Source organism: Anomaloglossus baeobatrachus, chromosome 1, assembly GCF_048569485.1.
Source record: "Anomaloglossus baeobatrachus isolate aAnoBae1 chromosome 1, aAnoBae1.hap1, whole genome shotgun sequence".
NCBI classification, from domain to species: Eukaryota; Metazoa; Chordata; class Amphibia; order Anura; family Aromobatidae; genus Anomaloglossus; species Anomaloglossus baeobatrachus.
Window position 1 is genome coordinate 585,729,903 of NC_134353.1, and position 15,117 is coordinate 585,745,019.

At 44.2% G+C, this 15,117-nt stretch overlaps 1 protein-coding gene across 2 annotated transcripts in view; it reads left to right on the forward strand.

Annotated features, from left to right (window-relative positions):
- Positions 1-15,117, forward strand: part of SMC5 (structural maintenance of chromosomes 5) — a 266,453-nt gene that overhangs the window by 109,708 nt on the left and 141,628 nt on the right. For both annotated transcript variants that reach the window (XM_075317886.1, XM_075317896.1), the window contains exons 10-11: positions 11,785-11,939; positions 13,500-13,613. In XM_075317886.1, the coding sequence (XP_075174001.1) occupies positions 11,785-11,939; positions 13,500-13,613 (269 nt within the window). The remainder of the gene's footprint in view (positions 1-11,784; positions 11,940-13,499; positions 13,614-15,117) is intronic.

Below are 15,117 nucleotides of genomic sequence, written 5' to 3' on the forward strand. Positions count from 1 at the left end.
TGCCGGGCTGAACTCCGAAGCTGTCACCTGATCTCCAGAGTTCAGCTCGGCCTGTCCACAGCTGTGACATGAACTGAACCGCAATCGCCGTGGAATCATTCGGCGCTCGTGGTTCAGTCCTGCAAACCCTGAGTCAGTCCAGGCTACACTCCGGAGCTCAGGTGAGAGCTCCAGAGTTCAGTGCAGGTAACTGGAGGTTCCTCCGGTAGCCAGTCCGATTCTGCATAGGACACATCATCCACATGGCGCAGAGGAGGACTACGATCACAAGCAGAGTGAAGGCAATGGATCAGTTTTATGGGGAAAAACGTTTTTGACAGGTTCCCTTCTTTGCTAGTACATATGGCAAGTGCTAGTATTTTTCTATTATTGTAGGGATACTGAACAGTAGATACAAATATCTCCATAATATCAGCATGGCACCTTTTATAAGTTGGAGACCCTCCTCTGACCAACCAGCCAGTAACTGACAACCTTCTCTAATCATGCCACCACTTTCGCTCCAAGAAGCAAATGTATTAGAATTTATTTTTGTATGCATCAAATGAAAATGCCTTTACTCTGTAGTAATGTATTATGCTGCTGAAGTATTATAGGATTGTGGAAGTAGATGAAAGAGCTGCACATGGGCATTTATACTGCCAAAATGCAGCCGGGTCCAGAAATACACCGTGTGCAGAATTATTAGGCAAGTTGTATTTTAGAGCTTTTTTTTTTATTATTGATCATCAACTATGTTCTCAATCAACACAAAAGACTCATAAATATCAAAGCTTAATATTTTTGGAAGTTGGAGTGGGTTTGTTTTTTTTAGATTTTGCTATCTTAGGAGGATATCTGTTTGTGCAGGTAACTATTACTGTGCAGAATTATTAGGCAACTTAATAAATACCAAATATATTCCCATCTCACTTGTTTATTTTCACCAGGTAAACCAATATAACTTCACAAAATGTAGAAATAAACATTTCTGACATGCAAAAACAAAACCCCAAAAAATTAGTGACCAATATAGCCACCTTTCTTTAGGATGACACTCAACAGCCTACCATCCATAGATTCTGTCAGTTGCTTGATCTGTTTGCGATCAACATTGCGTACAGCAGCCACCACAGCCTCCCAGACACTGTTCCGAGAGCTGTACTGTTTTCCCTCCCTGTAGATCTCACATTTTATGAGGGACCACAGGTTCTCTACGGGGTTCAGATCATGTGAACAAGGGGGCCATGTCATTATTTTTTCATTTAGACCTTTACTGGCCAGCCCGCTGTGGAGTAGTTTGATGCATGTGATGGAGCATTGTCCTGCATGAAAATCATGTTTTTCTTAAACGATACCAACTTCTTCCTGTACCACTGCTTGAAGAAGTTGTTTTCCAGAAACTGGCAGTAGGTCTGGGAGTTGAGCGTCACTCCATGCTCAACCCGAAAAGGTTAATCTGATGATACCAGCACATACCAGTACCCCACCTCCACCTTGCTGGCGTCTGAGTCGGAGTGGAGCTCTCTGCCCTTTACTGATCCAGCCTCTGGCCCATCCATCTGGCCCATCAAGAGTCACTCTCATTTCATCAGTCCATGAAACCTTTGAAAAATCAGTCTAAAGTTATTTCTTGGCCCAGTCTTGACATCTTATCTTTATGTTTTTTTGTTCAAAAGTGGTCCTTTTTCAGCCTTCCTTACCTTGGCCATGTCCCTGAGTATGGCACACCTTGCACTTTTTGATCCTCCAGTAACGTTGCAGCTCTGAAATATGGCCAAACTGGTGGCAAATGGCATCTTGGCAGCTTCACGCTTGATTTTCCTCAATTCATGGGCAGTTTATTTTGCGCCTTTTGTGCCCAACACGCTTCTTGCGACCCTGTTGACTATTTGCCATGAAACGCTTGATTGTTCGGTGATCACACTTTAAAAGTTTGGCAATTTCAAGACTGCTGCATCCCTCTGCAAGACATCTCACAATTTTGGACTTTTCAGAGCCCGTCAAATCTCTCTTCTGACCTATTTTGCCAAAGGAAAGGAACTTGCCTAATAATTAAGCACACCTTATATAGGGTGTTGATGTCATTACACCACACCCCTCCTCATTACAGAGGTGCACATCACCTGATTTACTTAATTGGTAGTTGGCTCTCAAGCCTATACAGCTTGGAGTAGGACAACATGTATAAAGTTTCGTGATCAAAATACTCATTTGCCTAATAATTCTGCACACCGTGTATTTGGACAGTGGCTGAATCTTCGTGATTTAGATCTGCATGCCAGTATTTTTTTTTTTTTTTTCTCAATTTAAATATGCCAGTATTTTTTTTATGTAAAATGAAACAACTCAGATGCAACTGAAGTGTAGACTTTTAGTCTTAATTAACTCTTTCACGGCACGACCACTTTCCATTTTTGGCTTTTTGTTTTTTCCTTCCTTTTTTTCCATACCCACAACTTTCATTTTTCTATCCGCATGGATATGTAAGGGCTTGTATTTTGCGGGACAAGTTGTACTTTAGAATGTCACCATTCATTTTACCAAATAGTGTAATTAGAAAACGGGGAAAAAAATTCGAAGTGCGGTGGATTTAAGGAACAAAAATGCAAATTCTGACACTGTTTTTTGGGAATTGTTTTTACAGCGTACACTCTGTGGTCGAAATGATTCTTCTCATCAGTGCAATTATGGCGATACAAAATGTCCAGGTTTTTGTAAATATTTTAGTAGAAAGTTTGTTTTCTTTGTCGCTCCATTGGGAGACCCAGACAATTGGGTGTATAGGCTATGCCTCCGGAGGCCGCACAAAGTATTACACTAAAAGTGTAAAGCCCCTCCCCTTCTGCCTATACACCCCCCGTGCTCCCACGGGCTCCTCAGTTTTTTGCTTTGTGCGAAGGAGGCAGACATGCACGCATAGCTCCACAGCTTAGTCAGCAGCAGCTGCTGACTATGTCGGATGGAAGAAAAGAGGGCCCTTAACAGGGCCCCCAGCATGCTCCCTTCTCACCCAACTCTTGTCGGCGGTGTTGTTAAGGTTGAGGTATCCATTGCGGGTACGGAGGCTGGAGCCCACATGCTGTTTTCCTTCCCCATCCCCCTTAGGGCTCTGGGTGAAGTGGGATCCTAATCGGTCTCCAGGCACTGAGACCGTGCTCCATCCACAGCTCCTGAGGACTCTGCTGGATAGGAGCCGAGTATCGTTCAGGGACATGGCCCTGCTACTTTGAGGTACTCTGTGTCCCCGTGGGGACCGCGCACAGCAACACTCCAGCATTGCTGGGTGTGCTAGTGCACCGGGGACCGCGGCGCTGACCGCGTTTGTGCCATTACACACTGCAGCGTCGCTGAGTGGGTTAGTGTATGGGGACTACCGCGCTGACCGCCGCTGCCATTGTTATCACTGCGGCGCGGCTGGGACTGTTAGTGCGCCGGGGACTTCCGCGCCGACCGCGCTTATACGGCGGCCGCGCTTATCACTCGAGTCCCCGGCTTTTGCGGCCTAGTCTCTCTTTCTTCCCGCCCTCAGGCCTGCCAGTCAGGGGAAGGGCGGGACGCTGTACAGGACGGCAGCACTGAGGGCTGGAGCATGCTTTGCATACTCCACCCCCCTCACTGTGCACAGTGGGGCACCAGTTCCCGCACTTTCTGGGTCACGCCCACGGCTCCCTCCTCTCCTCAGGACGCCGGCAGCCATTCCTGTCAGCTCCTCTGACGCTGCAGAGGGGAGACAAGCTCTGGGGGACCCAGGCAGGGATTCTGGTGGCCACACAACCGCTTTAAGCGGGCAGTAAGCAGCACCTGAGGGGCTCGCCCCACTTGTGCAGAAGTGTAATTATAGATTATATGTTTATAGGCTATACTTTACACTGTATGGTGCACGGTTGATTTCTGGCTATATACCCTAAGTGGTTTTCCTAGTAGCAGTCACTTCACTTCGGAGAGTGTCTGAGCTAGCAGCATTGTCATGCAAAGCCCCTTTCCTGGTGTTTCACCAGGACAAGGTGGTTCTGCGTCCGGTTCCGGAATTTCTCCCTAAGGTGGTATCCCCTTTTCATCTCAATCAGGATATCTCCTTACCCTCTTTTTGCCCTCATCCAATTCACCAATGTGAAAAGGATTTGCACTTGTTAGATCTGTTGAGAGCACTCAGACTCTACATTTCTCGTACGGCGCCCCTGCGCCGCTCGGATGCACTCTTTGTCCTTGTCGCTGGCCAGCGTAAAGGGTCACAGGCTCCCAAATCAACCCTGGCTCGGTGGATCAAGGAACCAATTCTCGAAGCTTACCGTTCTGCTGGGCTTCCGGTTCCCTCAGGGCTGAAGGCCCATTCTACCAGAGCCGTGGGTGCGTCCTGGGCTTTGAGGCACCAGGCTACGGCTCAGCAGGTGTGTCAGGCGGCTACCTGGTCGAGCCTGCACACTTTCACGAAACACTATCAGGTGCATACCTATGCTTCGGCGGATGCCAGCCTAGGTAGGCGAGTCCTTCAGGCGGCGGTTGCCCACCTGTAGGACGGAGCCGTTACGGCTCTATTATGAGGTATTATTTACCCACCCAGGGACTGCTTTTGGACATCCCAATTGTCTGGGTCTCCCAATGGAGCGACAAAGAAGAAGAGAATTTTGTTTACTTACCGTAAATTCCTTTTCTTCTAGCTCCAATTGGGAGACCCAGCACCCGCCCCTGTTTTTTTGTGTACACATGTTGTTCATGTTGAATGGTTTCAGTTCTCCGATATTCCTTCGGATTGAATTTACTTTAAACCAGTTTATAATTTTTTTTTTTTTTCCTCCTTCTTGCTTTTGCACCAAAACTGAGGAGCCCGTGGGAGCACGGGGGGTGTATAGGCAGAAGGGGAGGGGCTTTACACTTTTAGTGTAATACTTTGTGCGGCCTCCGGAGGCATAGCCTATACACCCAATTGTCTGGGTCTCCCAATTGGAGCTAGAAGAAAAGGAATTTACGGTAAGTAAACAAAATTCCCTTCTTTTTGGGGGGATTGTGTTTCCATTTTTCAAGACCCATAACATTTTCATTTTTTGGACAGTGGTGTTTTGTTTTGCGGCATTTGACACTGTTTTAATTGATACAATATTGGATTAGTTTTGACATTTATTTTTAATGAGGGGAAAAGAGGGTTGATGTGAAATTTTTTGTTTTTAATTTTTCCCATATTTTTTTTTTAACGGTTTACTGTATTTGTTAGTTCCTTTAGGGGACTATAGCCTGCAATTGTTTGATCGCTTGTGCTATATACAGCAATGCCATAGCATTGCAGTATATAGTTAAAATCACGTTCTCCTTTAAAAATCCGCGACAGGCAGGGTTTAAAGGGAGCTTGACAATGACCAGCATGGAGGTCTGCAGTAGATCCCCAGCTGTCATAACCCATCAGAACCCTGCGATCATGTCACAGGTGGGCCAAATAGCACATAGAATGGTGAGCCCCCTTGCTGGAGCACATTAAATGCTGCTGTCAGTGCCTTACACCCATAAATAAAATCTGTAAAGGATAATAAAGAACTTTGATATAATACCCAACAAGAGACTTCTTTCCATTAGTGCAGCCAATTTTTAAATGTTTTTTTTTTTCCTCCTTTGGTAATTCGCTTTATGGTAGACCTTAGATACTGAACACCTATTTCATGGAGAGTGTATGCCACTTGGGTGGATGTTGGTAAGGGTTATTTTTCACCATGGAAAGAAATCTGCGATCATCCACCACTGTTGTCTTCCGAGGACGTCCAGACCTCTTTGACTTTCCAAGCTCACTAGTGCATTTTTTTTTTAAGTATGTACCAAACTGTTGATTTGTCCACTCCTAACAATTCTGCTATCAGAGTGATTTCTTCATTTTTTCAGTCTAATAGTCTGTTTCTCTTCCATTGTGAACTCCTTTGAATACATCATGTGAGTTCACAGCAGCAGCTTCCAAATGCAAATGCCATACCTGGAATCAGCTCCAGACCTTTTATCTGCTAAATTGATGGATTAACAAGGGAATATTACATGCAGCCCATTAAAGAGCTTTTGAGATATTGTCCAATTACTATTGGTCCCTTGAAAAAGAGGCAGCTACATAATAAAGAGCTGTAATTCCTTAACCCTTAATCCAATTAGGATGTGAATATCCTCACATAAAATTTGAGTTTGCACTTTAAAACCGTATAGATTATATAACTGTATCTTGAATATGTTTTGCTAACATGACTAAACTTGTCACTGTCCAACTATTTCTGCACCTAAGTCAAGATACTCAAACCCATTTCAGCCGTCTTTCCAGTGTTACGTTCCGGATCCTCACCGCTGATCTTCGGTTTACATTGACTGCAGCTGTCAACACCCATATATCCCATTTAACCACAGCAGTCAATTACTAGCCTCAGTGATATTTGTCACAAAACTGCTGTCGCCATAGATTTACTGCATCGGTAACTTAGGATATTGATGGTGGTTAGAGCCCGTATAAACAGAAGACCAGCAATGAGGATCAGTTGTATGGCGAGTAGCTCTAATTTACCGTATTTTTTCGGACTATAAGACGCACCTGACCATAAGACGCACCCTAGTTTAAGAGGAGGAAAATAGGAAAATAAAATTTTAACCAAAAAATATGGTCATGACACACTGTTATGGGGCGAGGATCTGCTGCTGACACTGTTATGGGGGTAATGTCCCCAAATTCTCTACTAAGGTACCCCATTCTGGTAAGGATCCTCCTGCCTTGTATATGATCCTGCTCCTATACCCCCATCCTGCCCATAATGTACCCCCCATCCATCCTGCTAATAATATACCCCCCATCCATCCTGCTCATAATATACCCCCCATCCATCCTGCTCATAATATACCCCCCATCCATCCTGCTCATAATATACCCCCCATCCATCCTGCTCATGATATACCCCCATCCATCCTACTCATGATATACCCCCATCCATCCTGCTCATGATATAACCCCATCCATCCTGCTCATGATATACCCCCATCCTGGTATATGGCCTGTGGCACAGAAAAAAAAAAATAAACATTTATACTCACCTTTCCTCACTCCCTGAAGCACCGATCTCTTTCTCAGCTGCAGCGCCGCTGTGTGGAGCCGTCACAGTGTGTGGAGCCGTCCCCGTTTTCTGCAGCATCGCGAATCGATGTCTTCCTGTCTGTGCCGGTCAGCTGAGTTGGTGGACACTAGCGGCGCGCACAGCGATGACGTCATTGCTGTGCGCGCCGCTAGTATCCAGATCAGTTGACCGGCAGACAGGAAGACATCGCGCGATTCTGCAGGGGGACGGCTCCACACGCTGTGACGGGTGAGTGTACTGATTCACTGCTCCCCGCGCTAATGATACACGGGGGGCAGTGAATACAGCCGCACATGATCACTCCAGGCTGTAGTTGCCAGGGGTGATCACGGCCGGCAGTTAATTATGCGCGCACCCCCCCGCCCATCACCCCGCCCACCTGTCAGCGCCGGTTTTGCTGAGAGATGATGGGCGGGAGGATGGGCGTGCATATGTAATGAGCGGGCCCACGTGGTCACGGCAGGCGCTGCAGCCTGCTCGTGCCCCCGATGGCCCGCTCCACCGCAGCACCCACATTCCCGGCCGCAGCCCTATAGTCAGACCATAAGACGCACCCCCCACTTTCTCCCAACATTTGGGGGGAAAAAAGTGCGTCTTATGGTCCGAAAAATACGGTACTTGTTTTAGCAGTTTTGCTGCCAGTTTTAAAGCTTTTTATTTTATATGGATAACCCCTTTACATTAGCATCACCTGTAAATAAGAATCGGGAGACAATAGTATAATTCTGCCATCCTACGGACAGAACATCATCATTAGCGTTCCAATGGGGCCATGATATACTAGTTTTTCACTACACTTTCATTCCCTTTCATGGACATGTGCACAATGTGCTGCAGTGATGTTTTCTGTTTGGCAGAAATTCAGAAGATGGACTCGTGGCAGTAAACTGGTCTCAGAGGTGGCTGATTTTTATTGTATGTTGTACTGTTGTATAATCCTAACCTGTTAATCCAAATTAAGACAAAATTACCCATATAGCTGACTCCAATTGTTCCATAACAGAAAAATATCCTTTTTTCTCCAATTAAGGCACTGAAGAAAAACCAAATCCCTGGTTCAGTGTCACCTCTCCTGGATCCAGTACCCATAACTTGATTTATATTTTTTAGGAACATCATCCACGCTGTTTTTGAACTTGTTTGGTTGCATAAAGGCATAAAGGTGTATTTCGATCTCCAAGATCCTATCCCAGTATGTGGTAGGCGTAATAATATTAGAAAATACCTCCAATACTGAAATGTAGTATAGTTCTTCTGATTCACTATGTCGCTTACCTCATGTTGAAGGCATTGCAGGACCAGAAGTATCCATGGTTATGACCACTAGCAGGTAACTAACTTTGACTTTATCCGTGGTCATAATCATGGATATTTAAGGTCCTACAATGCCCTGAACATGAGGTAACTGAATTAGAAGAATTATAGTACATTTCTAATTGGAGGTATTTGTTAATATTCCAGTGGAACCTCGGATTACAAGTACCCTGGTGTGCAAGCATTTCACTATACGAGCAAAGCTTGCTGCAAATTTGTAACTAAGTTTACGAGCAAGCTTTGCTGTACGAGCAAATACCGCACACACTTCCGGTTCCGTACTTTCATCGCGCTCTGACCCGCTCTGGCTGCTTCGTGTGGTCCGCAGGCACATGGATCTGGTAACAATCACAGCCGTTGCAGGGACTGCTGCTGTCTGTGCTTCATGTCTGCCGGTGCTGAGCTCTCTCTGGCCAGCGCGCTGCCTTTGGGAGGTGTGCAATCAGAGGCAAGCAGCTCACGCGTATGACATCTGCTGCTGAAGCACGGACAGCGGCAGCGCCTGCAGTGGCCGCGATCATTACTGTGAACACATGCCTGCAGATTGCAAGAACCAGGGAAGAGACCGCCCAAAAAGGTTTATACAGTCATTTTTAGGCTATGTTCACACTAGAAAAATGATTTTTCTTAAGAAATTTCTTAAGAGTGCACCTGTGTTAAAAAACGCACCTGCGTTTTTGCCGCGTTTTCGGTGCGTTTTTGGTGCGTTTTCGGTCCGTTTTTGGTGCGTTTTTACCGCTGGTTGCTCCCTGCGTTATTGTGCCAATTATCTATGGCAAAAAACGCAGTTAGCTGCAGAAAAGAAGTGACATGCTCATTCTTTTTCTTAAGAAAATCTACTGAAAGAATTTTCTTAAGAAAAAAACGCAGTGTGTGCACAGCTAATTTTTTTTGCCATAGGTTTTGCTGGGGAATGTCTGCAGAAAGGTTACAAGAATTTCTCAAGAAATTTCTGCAGCAAAAACGGACCCAAAACGCAGGTAAAAAACGCAGTGTGTGAACATAGCCTTACATGGATTGTTAAAGTAAATACACCAGCCTCGTCAGGTTCAAGATGGATTTTTTTTTGCTTCTTTATGTATGTCATTTGTATTGTGGAATCTGGTGACAGATCTGCTTTAACATTGGCCCTTTATTAAAGAATGAGTTCACATCTGAATTAGAAATTTTAATTTTCTGTTACGTTGTAGCCGCAGACTCTGTAATTGAGCTGTGATTGTGTATTTCATTTTCTTGGAAAAAAAGCATGACTGTTTTTCCTGCAGAGCCTTACATTAACCCAGATGTACTTTTGTTTGATGGGTTTTCTTACTGATAGATTCCAAGAAATGGAAAGTGTGTTTGAGCAGTAGCTAACTCCAACTTAGAGGGCCTGTCAACATGATTTTTGTAATGTAAAGCAAAGACATGGCTGTAATGATGCTATAATACTGATTACATTGATGCTTTTAGTGAATAAATCAGTTTAGTGGTTCTTCTTTAATCACTGTTTGAATTTTTTTGCTCATTAGCTTTCGGTGCATAGGGGCCATACTGTATACAGGGTCTTCTCCTCCCTGTCTGTGATTCCCCGGCCCCTCTGCCTGTCTTCTAATTTTGAATGACAGGTCACTGCTTTTTCTGTGGCATGCTTCCTTTAAGAATCTTGTGCTGGCCATTGCCATGGGCGGCGCATGCTCAGATTAAATTTTCCGCTCATTGCCATGCTTTAGAGATGACTGCGCATTCATCACCCACGGCAGTGACAGCACAATTTTATTCTAGACCAGCTGGTAACTAAATCTATGCATGTGCCAACCATACAAGCAAAGATTTGAAACAGAGGAGGCAGGTGGAAGGGCCAGGGAATCACAGACAGGGAGGCGAAGACGCAGTGTACAGTCCAACCCAGTGATTCCCAAACTCCAGTCCTCACGGTCCCCAACACGTCATGGTTTCACGATTTCCTTAGCTTTGCAGAGGTGATGCCATGATAATGCTAAGGAAATCCTGGAAACATGACCTGTTAGGGGCCGTGAGGACTGGAGTTCGGGAATCAAGTCCAACAAGCTCCGAAAGCTAATTAGCAGAAAACCGCAATTGGTGATTAAGTAAACACAAAAGTGGATTTCTTCACCAAAGGTATCAATGCAATCAGCAGTTGTTTGTGTCTTCTCATGAGATTTATTACACCCTACGAGATTTGGCAGACCTGAAAACATTAAGGCTGGGTTCACACATAGCGACAACGACGTCGCTGTTACGTCACCATTTTATGTGACGTAGCAGCGACCTTGTATGTCGCTGTTATGATCGCTGCTTAGCTGTCAAACACAGCGACGCAGCAGCGATCATAATGTCGCTACATGTGCAGAAAGCAGGGAGCCGCGCACACTGCTTAGCGCTGGCTCCTGCTCTCCTAGCTACAGTACACATCGGGTTAATTAACCCGATGTGTACTGCAGCTACATGTGCAGAGCAGGGAGCCGCGCACACTGCTTAGCGCTGGCTCCCTGCACTCCCAGCTACAGTACACATCGGGTTAATTACCCGATGTGTACTGCAGCTACATGAGCAGAGAGCAGGGAGCCGTGCACACTGCTTAGCGCTGGCTCCCTGCACTCCTAGCTACAGTACACATTGGGTTAATTAACCCGATGTGTACTGCAGCTACATGTGCAGAGAGCAGGGAGCCGCGCACACTGCTTAGCGCTGGCTCCCTGCACTCCTAGCTACAGTACACATTGGGTTAATGACCCGATGTGTACTGCAGCTACATGTGTAGGGAGCAGCGCACACTGCTTAGCACTGGCTCCCTGCACTCCTAGCTACAGTACACATCGGGTTAATTAACCCGATGTGTACTGCAGCTACATGTGCAGAGAGCAGGGAGCCGGCAGGACAGGCAGCGTGAGAGCGGCGGAGGCTGGTAACGAAGGTAAATATCGGGTAACCACCTTGTTACCCGATGTTTACCCTGGTTACAGCTTACCGCAGCTGCCAGACGCCGGCTCCTGCTCTCTGCTCGCTTCATTTCGTCGCTCTCTCGCTGTCACACACAGCGATATGTGCGTCACAGCGGGAGAGCAACAATAAAAAAAATGAACCAGGGCTGTGTGTAACGAGCAGCGATCTCACAGCAGGGCCAGATCGCTGCTCAGTGTCACACACAGCGAGATCGCTAATGACGTCACTGCTGCGTCACAAAAACCGTGACTCAGCAGCGATCTCGCTGCGTGTGAAGCACCCCTAACCCCCTTCTTTGCTCTGACAGTTGAAAACATTCAATTTGTACGTATTCTTCCTAGTCAAGTGCTTTGTCAGCTGTTGTCTTGCTGACTTGGTTTATGGGACAGATCCAATGTAATAATGATTTTTACCATCCAAGTTTGTGAATTCATGTATTCTTGTCTTTCCCCTTCAGAAAAGTCAAATCGAATAAAGCAGTTTGATAATCTGTTAAATCTGAAAGAAGAGAAATTGCAGAAGAGGTTTGCAGACACTTATAATGCTGTTTTGTGGTTGCGAGAAAATAAGGAACGGTTTAAGAATCACGTGTGTTTGCCCATTATGCTTGAGGTAAGTAGTGTGAAGAGATGGCAATAGCATTACAAAGGTGATTTCTACCTGTCCCTTACAATATTGTATGTTCCTGTTTTCTTAATGCTCCTTGTCACACATACATTCACATACAAGGTCAGTTCAGGTTTCTGCTGGTAACTGCTTAAGCTGGGTTTACACACTGCAACATCGCAAAGGACATCGCTGTAACGTCACCGGTTTGGTGACGCAATAGCGACCTCCCTTAGTCTCTGCTAAGTCGCTGGTGAGCTGTCAAACAGGCAAACCTGGCTAACAACGCAACAGCGATCCGGACCTGCAGAGCGACCTAGCTGGTTGTTGGGGACGTTGATAAGCAGCCTTTTGAAAGGGAAGTTGCTAACAAAGTCGCTGCAAAGTCTTCACACACTCAAACTTCATGCTGCACAGCGGGAAACAAAGGACCTAGGAATGGTCCTGAACGATTTGTAACGATTACAACTTCACAGCAGGGGCCGGGTCGCTGATAGGTTTCACACACTGCAACATCGCAAACAACATCGCTATTGCGTCACAAAACCGGTGACGTTACAGCGATGTCGTTTGAGATGTTGCAGTGTGTAAACCCAGCTTTAGAAATAGTGCTTTTTAATTATGTGACGTAATCGCTTGGGACGTGTTCACATGACGTTTTATTGGTACTGGCATGTTTTATGTTACTACACATAGAAACGAAAATAGTATTTGTGGGAGACATTTTCACTCCTCACTTTTGACATTGGTATGTTATATTATTTCTCGGCGTAGCCTAAAAATTGCAATTCTGACATTTCCATTTTTTTCTTTTTGCTCTTTGTACAGTATTTACTATGCGCATTCATTAATTTTATATTTTGACAGACACGGCGATGCCAAATGTTTTTTTTTTTTCTTTTTAATAGGGAAGAAGTTGTTGGTTCACACTTTTTTTCTATTTTTTTAAAAACTTTATTTTGTATAATACATTTTTTAGTCCTTTATCGCTTTTACTATACACTGTGGCTGGACTTCCAAAGAGTACCAATACGGCAACAATGTGGTAATCTATTGGTTCCCCATCATTGCATCACAAGGGGCCTATGGGAGCCGATGCGCACATGCATCAGTAAACGTTCCATGTACATGCCACTGTCAGCAGCATCTAAATGGTTAACAGCTATGACTGGAGCTCAGCTTCAACCACACCTGTTTAACCCGAATGCCAGCTATCGGATATACCTGGAATCTTCGTGTGTGGAGCAACCTCCGCTCCTGAGATCGCTGCACACTTGTAGACCTTTTGTCCTACTACGAGAAGGAGTCAAAGGAGTTATTTACTACTAGGACCATCTGACATATTAGACGCATGCCTCTATTGTCAATTTTTTATCCTGTACACAAATGTATTTCACCTTGTGAGCAGCCGTTTTGACTACACTTGCGCTAGAACATTGCTTTGGAATTGAAATAATAAAAGGTTAAACATATATGGCAATTTGTATGTATTTTACCATCTATACACATTCAAGGACGTGATGTTTATTTGTTAGTTTTAGAATTTCTTTTATTTACTTTTTATAGATTAATGTAAAAAACCACCAACATGCGAAATATGTAGAAAATCACATTTCTTTGAATGACATGAGGGCCTTTGTCTTTGAAAACCAAGAGGATATGGACGTCTTTTTGAAAGAGGTAAGGTGAACTGTAAAAAAGCAGAAAAGTGTTACAACCTTCATCAGATTTTGTATTTCATTTTCTTTACCGCTGAAACCTGCTTTCACCTTACTGACCAGGCAAATTTTTTCAAATCTAACCAGTGTCACTTTATGTGGTAATAACTCTTGACTGTGTCAGCGGATCCCGGGGATTCTGAGATTGTTTTCGTACATTTTGTGCTTAATATTCGTGGTAAATTTTGGTTGATATAATACAATGTGTTAGAAAAATTAAAAAATTTAATCATACCAGAAAAAATGGCACTGGTGAACACAAAAAAAATCATCAGCAAAGGTAATATGTCTGTTTTATGGAGTTTGATGCAGATTCCAAAAATATGCTGAGTTTTGCTCTATCACATAGAGTTTCTTAGAAGTATTTTTGTTCTGTTATTTGTGCATTTGCAATGTATGCCTGGCCCCTCATGTGATATGCTCAAGTTGTTCAAATAGTCTTCGTGACTGTCTGAATATGAAGAAAGTGGCTGTGCCATTTGCTGTTCCCATGATTTGGAGAGAACCCAAATATCAGTGATGACTGCTACTTTTTTGTTTTGTCAAACTGAAGGGCTTTTCTACAAAGAACAAACATAAGATAATTACCCTGAACTTGAATCTGTGACTAGGCCAGTTCCACATGATAGTACCTTGCCAGATCCTGTACAACTATTGTCTGGGTTAGATGACTATGGAGCTGAAGCTACTGATGAAGACATGGAGACCTCAAGTCAAGATGAGTATGTACCTGATGGAGCAGCCGAGCAGCCAGAAGGCTTTACTTAAACTGAATTAAATTATTTCACCAGAGACCTTTCATTGCCAAAAGATAAAGCTGAACTTCTTGCAGCGAGGTTGAAACAGAAGAATCTTCTTCATGATCATTTGTGTTATTACCGAAACAGAAGTAACACTTTAACGCAATTTTTTACAGTTGATGGATTAATGGTGTACTGTAACAATGTGAATGGCTTCTGAAGAACTGAATCAAGAGTATTTTGTTGCAGATTAGAAATGTTTGACTCATCCCAGAGAAGTTTGAAAGCAGTGTTACTTCACAATGGAAATATGAAACCATCAATCCCTAGTGCTCACTCATGTCATTTAAAGGAAAGTTATGAAAATCTGTCAGTTGTTTTGGACGCTACAATATAAGCATCATCAATGGAATATCTGTGGAGATTGGAGAGTGATTGGTCTGCTAATGGAAATGCAAAAGGAGGTTTCACAAAATATTGTTGCTTCTTGTGTTTATGGGTCAGTAGAAATACAGGAGAATATTATGTTTGTCGTGATTGGGGACAGAGAAACATCTATGCTCCATGTAGAGACAGTGCTCCGCATAATCCTTTACTTGCTCCAACAAACATCTTTCTTCCTCCACTACATATAAAGTTGGGATTGATTAAAAACTTTGTGAAAGCCATGGCAAAGACAAATTCACAAGGGTTCCATTACATTTCACAGAAAGTCTCCAGCATTTC